General features: G+C 41.2%; 1 protein-coding gene across 1 annotated transcript; it reads right to left on the reverse strand.

Moving 5' to 3' along the window:
- Positions 1-240: 240 nt before the first annotated feature.
- Positions 241-9,993, reverse strand: LOC139737860 (elongation factor-like GTPase 1; the record flags this gene model as incomplete). Its single annotated transcript, XM_071648529.1, has 8 exons — positions 241-650; positions 1,109-1,293; positions 2,135-3,378; positions 5,212-5,359; positions 6,266-6,397; positions 7,024-7,162; positions 7,681-7,828; positions 9,862-9,993. Coding segments are annotated over 8 exons (2,317 nt in total), but the record flags the coding sequence as incomplete, so codon positions are not given.
- Between the last annotated feature and the right edge of the window lie 196 nt (positions 9,994-10,189).

Below are 10,189 nucleotides of genomic sequence, written 5' to 3' on the forward strand. Positions count from 1 at the left end.
GTTCTCATGTTCTAACCCCAAACATATATCCTGAGAATGCATTTCTTAATAATATGTCACAGCTTCTAAGTTTAAGTACCCATATTGACAAATGTAAGGTTGCATGAAGCTTAATGCAATTTATGGAATAAAAACTTTCAGTTAACCTTACAATCTGTTGGTATGAGAAACAAAGGTTTCTACTTATGTGATGTTTCCACATGACTTGTATCCCACCCAAACCATCATTTAGGATACAGTCATGACTTTCACAGAGCTTTGCCTTGGTGGAACTTTCCACTTATTCACAAGGTTGACTATGACATTTAGTCTCTCTTGTCCAATTCCTTTTCTAAGTAGTCTTCCCACGCCTGCATCCACATGTTGTAGGCCACCTGATTCCACATGTTGTAGGCTACCTGACAAACATTTACATGTAATTGCACTTGCACATGTTGTATGTAAGACAACGATAGAGGTCGCTATTTGTTCTTGCTGAGAGTTCGCTGCTTCTCCGCGTGCTCCACTATCTTCTCCTCCACGTGCAGCCCCTTTCGGCGGCGCACGCCGTTCATGTACTTCCTGGCCTGGTTCTCATAGTCAGCCTTCTCTCCAAAGTGTAGGAGCTCCTCCTCGGTGGACGGCTCCCAGTAGGGGTCGCTTGGCACCACCTGGGGGCAGTCGAGGACAAAAAGAAGATATGACCACACAGTTATTGCCATGTGTAACAAGCACCACATCCATCTGTATCCTCACTTGTATTACAGGTGGACAAGGCACATAGAAAAGGCTCCCACCTGCACAGCAACTAGAGAACTTCAGAATGTTTGAATATTCACGCAGCTGGATCTTCAGCAATGTTTCAAGTTTGCCACATGATCCCGCTACCTGGAATATTCAAGATAAGTACCAAAGCTGCAACAGGCATAACTGGTTAGGACAACACTTGGTTTGATATGTTAAAATACTCCGTAAGATGGTAAATGTAAATGTGGATATACGGATATATCTTGATAGAGTTTTCCCTGGCACTCCAATATAAAATGGGTTGGGGGAAAAAAAAAATAATCCCTGGAGCTGAGGAATGGCTGAATATGCAAACAGTGCATTGATTTTTTAGCTATTTTACCTCCCAATGGCTGAAGAATAGCTGGGGACTGGCCAAACCACTGGTCCGCTTCCTGATCTCCTCGGCGAATCCGAAGCTCTCTGCCACCGGCAGGACGGCCGTGATCTCGAAGACGTCCGAGCCTTCCCTCATCTCCTCGCGGAGGATGCGGCCGTTGCGCTTGGAGACCACTCCATACATGCGCCCTGCCGAGAGTCAAACCGTGGATTGCAATGTCAGGGCACGATGTAGAAATGGGTTCACATTTATATCTCTATGCAACAGGGGAAAACCTTACAGAAAACCTGTCTTACAGCGCATTTGCTTGCATTTATGAAAACCAACAATAACCACAGATGATCGACCAATGCATGAGCATGCATTGATCTGTGGTTCCTTTCTTTCTTACAAGTAGGCACAGATCACAGTATGAAGCAATATTCACATGAATCAAAGAAAAGGCACTTTATGGACATCATCTGATTGCATACACATGCAGTGGCTAAATGACAATATCGGATGAATCAAGATAAAACTAAAAAGAGAAACAGATTACAGACACCATTATACTGCATATTGATACATCATTTGCTTAACCTTTCTCAATCAAAATTGCAGCATTAAACGTGTCACACAGAAAGGACAACTCGGAATGCAAGAACAGTCTGTGAGTAAGACCAATCGAATCATATGACATCTCTTCTATCAAACAATGTGAAATGTACCTTGTAATGGCATATAAATGAAAAGTCTAAAAGATCTCCTTTGAATGGCTAATTGTAGTGGCTTCTGTGGTCGTATACAAGAGGAACATCATTGAGAAGTACTGTACAAGTGGAAATCTTTGCGCTCGAGTATTTTCTCCTTTGCCCAGGTATAGATGAGTTTTGTGTTATCAATTATGCAAAAACAAAACATGAAATAGTGGCTCATATAACAAGCAAAAATATTTGCTTGCTTTTATTTTTGCCCTAGTTTCGCATCGCACGAAATGCATCGAAATTTCCACACCGCAAAAATTTCCACTTTTACAATAGTTCTGCTTACCAAGAACCTCAGCAGTGGCTTGGATATCACACTTGTACATGGCGGCCATAAGTCTCTGCGGTTGGGTCTGGAAAGCGATGCGGCAGCCCTCCTTTGCTGTGGAGATGACCTGACCCGAGAGGGGACCATACACCCAGGAACTGGTCTGCTGCTGATCCTGGACTCCCGGGCTCAGGGGGATGGGGCAGCCGAAGGGAGGGGAACCAATGGGTGGAGATCCAACAGGTGGTGACCCGACGGTTGCTGAGCAGAGGGTGGGGCTTGTAAGAGGAGATGCAGGCTGCCTCTCCCAAATCTCAATTCCACGAGACTCAATCCTCTTATCACTTCTGGATAGACCTGTATCCTCTCTGCCTACCAAGGAGTTGTTCTGAATGTCACAAGAATTTCCGTCATTATTGGATTGTGCGCTATCTTTAGAGCCACCCATTTTGGAGTCTCTATTTCCTGCACCCTGTAATTCTGAGGTCCTATCACTCACTGAATTGACATTGCTTTCTGCATTTCTAGTTCTCTTAGGAGCTTTGGTTTCCGACCATCCACTCCTGGCTATACTTAGTTCCATTTCCCACTTTTCGATCATGAAGCACACGCCCATCATCGGTTCCTCAGAGATTGGACCGGCCAGGGTGGCCAGTTGGAAGCCACTCACGATGCTGTTGTCAAACTCGCGGAGGGTGCAGTCCTCTGGAACGTTGCCTTCATCCAGGCAGCTCCACATGGACATTCGGCAGTAGTCCTCCGTCTTGTTCACCAGGATGTTGGGACCGCATCTGCGAGGGCCGAATGCCCATATTCTCTCCAGGCAACCCTTCCACTTCTTTCCCGCTTCCTGGAAGGCGGCTTCCAGCTTTGACTTCAGCTCCCGTAGACTGGACACAGTCATCTCGGCGAGGGACGCATCCTTGGTCTGGTCGCCCTGCTTCCTGGAGAGAGTGGATGCCACGTGGTGATCCAGAATCCGGAGGAGTTCAGGGTTCTCCTCCAGAATGGCCGTCACCGCCTCCGGCAGAGGCACTGCCCTGATGTGGAAGAGACACGCCTTGTCTGCCGTCTTAATCTCCAGGAGACCGTTCTTGAAGATTTGGAAGCCCTCGTCGTCGATGTCCAGTGAGGATATTTTCCGATGAATCTGGTTGACATCGTCGATGACCTCATTGACCATGTCCACTTTGGGACGGGGAATGATGGTCTCTCGAAACGGAATGATGGGAGGAGATACCGTTATCTCAATCTTGGCAAACCTTAGGGGAGAAGCAAAATAAAGTTTTTAAACTTTATTTACCTAGTTTATAGGTTTTCTAACTTTCACATTTGTAACACACATCTACAGATCAAGCGATAGTACAAATTATTTTAAAATCTTATGTATACAGAATGAACTTTCCATCATAATCAAAGTTGCAGAATGCACTTAAATTAGTCAAGAGTATGTCATGTTTACATTTGAAGTAAAAAAAAAAATATGGAAGGGAACCTACACGGAGTCATGGAATAGGATGAATAAACTCTATGAACCACCTACAAAGAAATGGGTGGAAACAGCAAACTCATTCACAAGTAGACGTAGAGTAAACAACCCTGTTTGCAGCAGGGTGACTTTTTCTGGCAGAGGCACTTTCATTCATCGATAAAAAAGCTAATGAACTTCATGTGTGCCTAGTCCCACTTTAAAACACAAGCAGGAGTTACTCGCAAGTGTTATGGGAAGTGACACCTGATTAGGCCTTTTCATCAATGAATGAAACGGCCCCTGCCACAAATAGGCAACCTGTACAAGGCCTGCCGCAAACAGGGTTGTTTACTCTATGTCATTTATTTTGTAGTATATGATGGAGTAGGTTATAAAGAACGATTCTGAGAAAAAACTAGATATATCGCTACGGCTACTGATATGCCTCCGCCATAATTCATGGTTCTCCTAATAGGTCTATAGTACAATGTCTTGACAATGTGTGATGACAGTTTCACACAATTGGCAAAATATTAAAATGACAGGTTTGACACAAATGTGCTGAATGTTCACTTTCCTAGAACTAGGTTCAATTGGATGAATGATTAAAATGACAGAGTGCAGGTAATTGGGGAACTGATGATTTTTACTTGACTTTTGACCCTTTTATAAGTTTATGCATCGAGTAATTTTCAAGGTATTGAGAAAAAGTATAATTTCAGTATCAAATGGGAAAATAGCATTATCTAAACCTGGCCTTTGACCTTTGACCTCACAGTTCCAAAGAGAATCACTGTTAGGTTGAACATGCATAAATATGTAAGTTTCATGATGATACCTGGAGTTACTTTCGAGATATGGAGGAAAAAGTGCAATTTAGCACTTTCACTTGACCTTTTACCTTTTGACCTTTGACCTTTTGGCAAGAAACTTCCCCCAAAATATATATTGGGTAATACATGCCATACATCAAGTTTAAAAAAAAAAAAAACTTCAGGCATATTGCATTTTAAGGAAAGTAGTGATATTTTGAGGAGTTGACCTTGACCTTTGACCCCCTGACCTTTGACCAATGACCCCAACTTCCCTAGATAATCACTGCCCATCGGTACAAGCATATATACTAAGTTCCATGAAGATACCTTGAACCATTTGCGAGATATGGAGAAAAACATGAAATTTCATTTTTTTTTCCACAAAATAACCTGTGACCTTTGACCTTTGACCCTGTGACCCTAAAATCCACACAGAGTATTATCCCCCAAAGATATACCCTCATACCAAGTTTGATGTAAAACCACCACACGGTTCTTGAGATATCGACAAAAACAAAACGGGACGGACGGACGGACGGACGGACGGACGGACGACCCGAAAACATAATGCCTCCGGCCACTTCGTTGCGGAGGCATAAAAAAGGTAGACAAAGGTGTTTGATTAAAAGCTGATGGACAAACACAAATATCTGTCTCAATTCTGGTATTTCTCATTGGCCTGAATATTTTGATTGAGCTGTATTTTGAGTAGGCTTGGATTCCATCTACCACTGTACTCTGTTACAGTACATCATTCAAGTTTATCTACAGTATGTACTCCCAGTTATGAGAGACTGGTGAGTACCCACCTCTTTCTCAAGTCATCCAGACATCTTTCTAGATGGACCTCTCCAGCTGCGACGATAACATGTTCACCAGTCTCCTGTAGGAAGACTTCTACACAGGGATCTGCTTGGTTCAGCAGCTTCATGCCTTGAATCAGGGCTTGCATGTCAGCTAAAAGATTAAAAAAAAATACACACACACAAAATATGGGAAACTATCATAACTATTCACTACATATGCTACAGGGACACAGATTTAAAAACAAACAAACAAACAAACAAACAAACAAACAAACAAACAAACAAACAAACAAACAAGCAAACAAATAAGCAAAAAACGATGCAATTCCCAGTTCCAGCAATCTAAATATATCAGCACCTAGATAAACTCTTCACTCCTCCAAACTGCAGACCTCAAACTGTGAACAGAAATTGGATATGCAAAACTGAGTCCTAACATGGCATTTTCTCCACATTTTGATGGATCAGAAAGAGGTCATTTATCACCTCAGGAAGCAGATAAAATCATCTATCTATCATGTACAGAATACAATAATGGAACATACAAACAAGTCATCTACATTCTTGCACTGTTTAAAAGTTCTAGAAATGAAGGAAGGTCTATGAAAAGATACAGAGAGACATTTAAAAACAGAAAAAAAATGACAAAGGGAGAATAGTGCATCAAAATCTCTATCTTTGGGGATTCAAGGTATATTATTTAAATTGTATGTTTCTAACAGCTTGTAGTTTAATTGGTTAGAAAACACGCCACAGTACTGTCGAAGCACAGAGACTATAAATGAAATCATTTCATAGTATACTTGATTGGGGGTAGTAATTGTTTGTGTGATGAAACTGAAGAAATATCAGACTAGATATTTAGCTTTCAAGTCTTTTTTCTTAAAGGAATAATTTTTTTTGTTCAGTTTTTCTTGTGTAAAACATATTTGATGTCTTTTGTATTAAAAAACAATAAAAAAAATGCCAAGGAGATTGCTCTAGGGGTTTTGTAAGGTTGTGTACCCAGTATAAAATCCCAACTCCAAACAGCAGTTCTCATAGTCAGATCACTTACCTAAATGCCTAGGTTCCACAGCCACTCTGACAATAGGAGGGGCTGCAAAGGTCATGTCTGTGAAGGCTGGGCAGGCAATGGTGCTGGAAATGGTGGCTGACTTCAGCACGATATCTTCAAGTCCTCCAATACCTTTATGAGTGAAACAATCGTGATAAAAATGATGATGATGATGATACTACCACTACAACTATCAGTCCTACTACTATAAATGATATTGATAATAACAGTAATAATGACAATAATAATGATAATCATAACAATTATTATCAACACAAAAAAAAATGCAATTTGCATGTATAATTGCTAGAAAATGTACATTTTGTAAAATAAAGTAATTCTCAATTGCAAAGCATTATGTGTAGATGGTCGAGATCAGAGCTCTGGTGAACTAAGCACTTCATGGCATTTACGCCTCACTATCCTCAGTAACAGTTGCCCAAGCTAGGCAACAACCAATCAATAGAGGGCACCAGTTGTTACTGTAGTAACAACAAATTTCATATTTCAACAGATGCATATCTCTTCATGTAATCCTAACCTGACTGTGTCTTGTTCTTGGTTACACTGAATATCAATCTTGTTGACAAATAGTAATCAATAGATGATAATTGCAGAAAAATATATAAAAATTAACTAAATGTACTCCTGTGAGTTGCTGCAAAGGACAGGTTACAGACTACAGAAAGAACAAATTCATGGAGAAACAAAAAGACAGGCAGACAAGCAAACAGACACAGACACACACAGATGCTCACCTAGAATATTTCCAGCTGGGATTTCCTCCAAAAGCTCCAGCTCTCTGCCCATCAAGAGGTAGAGACTGTCGACAATGAACTCTGCAATGTGCTTACGGCACTCAGAGTTTTCTGGAAGCTGACCCCCATTCTCAGACATCTGGTAGTGCAGAAAAGGGAGAAATTAGTTATCACCTTGGGACATTAACGAGGGAACACGGAAGTGTTTCAGCCAAAATATATCCCTGTCATTCGTGGGTTGTAGTTCTGATCAAGCAGTGAAAATAATATCATTATCAGTTCACTGAACATAAGCGGTGATCCTGCAAAAGCAATTCCCAAATATCAGTGAGCACTGTATCTTGCAAAAATATATATGACTTTGGAACAAACTTCTTCTCTTACAAGTCTACTTGGACCTAATCACGTAAGATCAGTTCTATAAAGACAAATGAACTAGCAGTTGGCTTTGTCCCAGCCAAATAGACAAAAAGAAATGCCTTACTGGATTGGATTTCGTTACATCCAACTGAAAAATCCCAAGGATGGCATGAACATGTAGTACAGCAATAGCTCGATGTGGAAGAGCATTGGAATGCCAACTTCAACAGCAAACCTCCCTTTGCAACAACAACAACAACATAGGGGGATACAACCAAATATGCAATGCGCACATACCTCAGTCAGAGCCTTCTGGGGATCATGCCTGGGCCCTAGAACGTACAGCTTCTGCCCCTTGCGGATTGTCCCACTGAAGACCCGGGCAAACGCCAGGAACGTCTCCCCAGACTCGCTGGCCGGTGACTTGGTGTCTGATCCCGAGTCTCTGTTGAGGATCACGGAGGACTCTGCTAATTCAGGAGTATCTTCTTCAACAAAAACAACAGAGAAATCATTGCGACTATATATTTTACCGCATTATACACCTTTGCCACTGACTATAAGCACTTACTCCCAACTCCTTTGAATTTATGGAAAGAAACGCAGATATACATGTACCATACATATCTGTAAAAGGCTACAATACATGAAGCATAAAGAGCTATAAATGCAGAACTTCTCAGTTATGCTTGACAAGACAAACAGTGGTTTCATTTCCAGTATAAAAAAAAATCAAGTAAACATATCACAATGTGATACTAATTTTAACTGACATGACTTCACACAAATTTCACAATAATGTATCAAGCCGACATTTAAAGATGTTATACAAATAGGGCATGCTTTATGATGCACTATACTGGATTGTAGAAACGACATATACTTAATTATCCTGAGTGCTGTTTTGTTTCACCGAGGCCACAGGCCAAGGTGAATAGAACTGCACGAGGGATAATTTAGTATTTGGAGTTCTATAGTCCAGTACTGGTGCATCAATAGAGCATGCACTAATTGTAGTAGTAACTAGAAATGTCGCTACAGCAACTGGTTATACCCCCCCAAACAACATTTCATAAGCTTTGGTCAAAAAACTGAGGAAGTAGTTAAATCCGCAAGATCTTTCCTTGATCTTCTGCCATTAATATGCCGTTACCATGGCAACGTACTTTTGGGTACTGTCGAAAAATGGGTCTTGCACATCTACAACCAAAGGCACACATCTGTACCAAGTTTCATGGAAATTGGGCAAAAACTGAGGAAGTAGTTTGCAACACAAAATTTTCCATCATTTTGGCTCATAATATGTGAGCTGTTACCATGGCAACATACTTTTTGTCACTGTCAAGAAATGTGTCATGCTGACCTATATCCTAAGACAAACATTCAATATGAATTCCATGAGAATTGGAAGAACACTGATGAAGCAGTTTTGCCATGAAGCATTTTGCCCTATATTTTACCAACATGCCGTTACCATGGCAACGCACTTTTTGCCACTGCGGAAATATGTGTCTTGCACATTAACATATTCAGATGAACATCTGTACCTAATTTCATACAAATTGATCAAAAACTGTGGGAGGAGTTCGCGACGCAAGATTTGTACCCATTTTTGCCCATAATATGCCGTTAACATGGCAACATACTTTTGGGTACTGTCAAAAAATACGTCTTGCACATCTACAACCCAAGGCACACATCTGTGCCAAGTTTTATGGGAATCGGTTGAAAACTGAGGAAGTAGTTCGCGACGCAAGATTTGCAACGGACCGACCGCCCGACCGCCCGACCGCCCGACCGTCCGCTGATTCCTATATACCCCCTTCAAACTTCGTTTGGCGGGGGTATAAATATAGGTCCCTCGATCTATATGTATTTTTGTACCTCTAGGCCCTAGATCTAATATTAGACTCACCCAAGGCCTACAGCGATTTCTTGCATGCAGAGTTAACCGTGACCTTGTTTACGTACAGCCTAGCTACAGCCGCGTATGTGTATTGCAGAGCAGACTTGCGTATAATAAACTGTTACATTCTGCGTCCAGTGCTCTATGTGTGCATACGTTGAAATGCTTAGCCTTGTCCTACTACGTCCCTCGCTGTGCGAATCTCTGATAAAGCGTAGGCACGGCCGTCTACTATACTGAAGTTTTTCTACAATCACATGATGCAATCTAAGCAATCACAACACATATTTTACTCTCTATGTTAATAGTGACCATCATCAAAAGTCACTGAGCAAATTAAGTTAACAGCTCTGCAGTATCTCATCCAGATACTGAAAAATACAATTACTCATTATACCTTTCAACGCACATCATGAGCAACAGAAAGTGAGATTAAGACTTTATCATTCTCATACATCACATAACTCTGACAGACTTTTTTGAATACTTTTGAAGTTACTGTGTATATGGACAATGTTGCAATGTTATGCCTGCCACACTCATGATAAGTTATGGACAAATACAAATTGCACATACTTGGAGTTGATGTGGAGCTGGTAACATTTCCCTTCTCTCCTCCTCCTTCCTCTGCAGCTGCTCTTCTCTCTGCATGCCTCCTCCTTGCCTCCTCCCTTCTACGCTGAATTTCTGCATCAGTAAGTGGCCTGTAATCAGAAACAATTTGACATCTTCAAGGTAAAAGCTTCGGAAAATCTATCAAAACTGTGTGAAGTTGTCCACCAGTTTATAAAGTCAGTAAACCAGTACATCCTAACATTTTTGTTTTAATCATCGACCAAGCTTCGTCATTCTGAGTTTCTTCAAGAAGTTGATTATTAAAGCCAAGACCTTCCACTAATT

This window comes from Diadema antillarum, unplaced genomic scaffold (assembly GCF_040938485.1).
Source record: "Diadema antillarum isolate AM-2024a unplaced genomic scaffold, OU_Dant_1.0 seq00000710_RagTag, whole genome shotgun sequence".
Classification (NCBI taxonomy): domain Eukaryota; kingdom Metazoa; phylum Echinodermata; class Echinoidea; order Diadematoida; family Diadematidae; genus Diadema; species Diadema antillarum.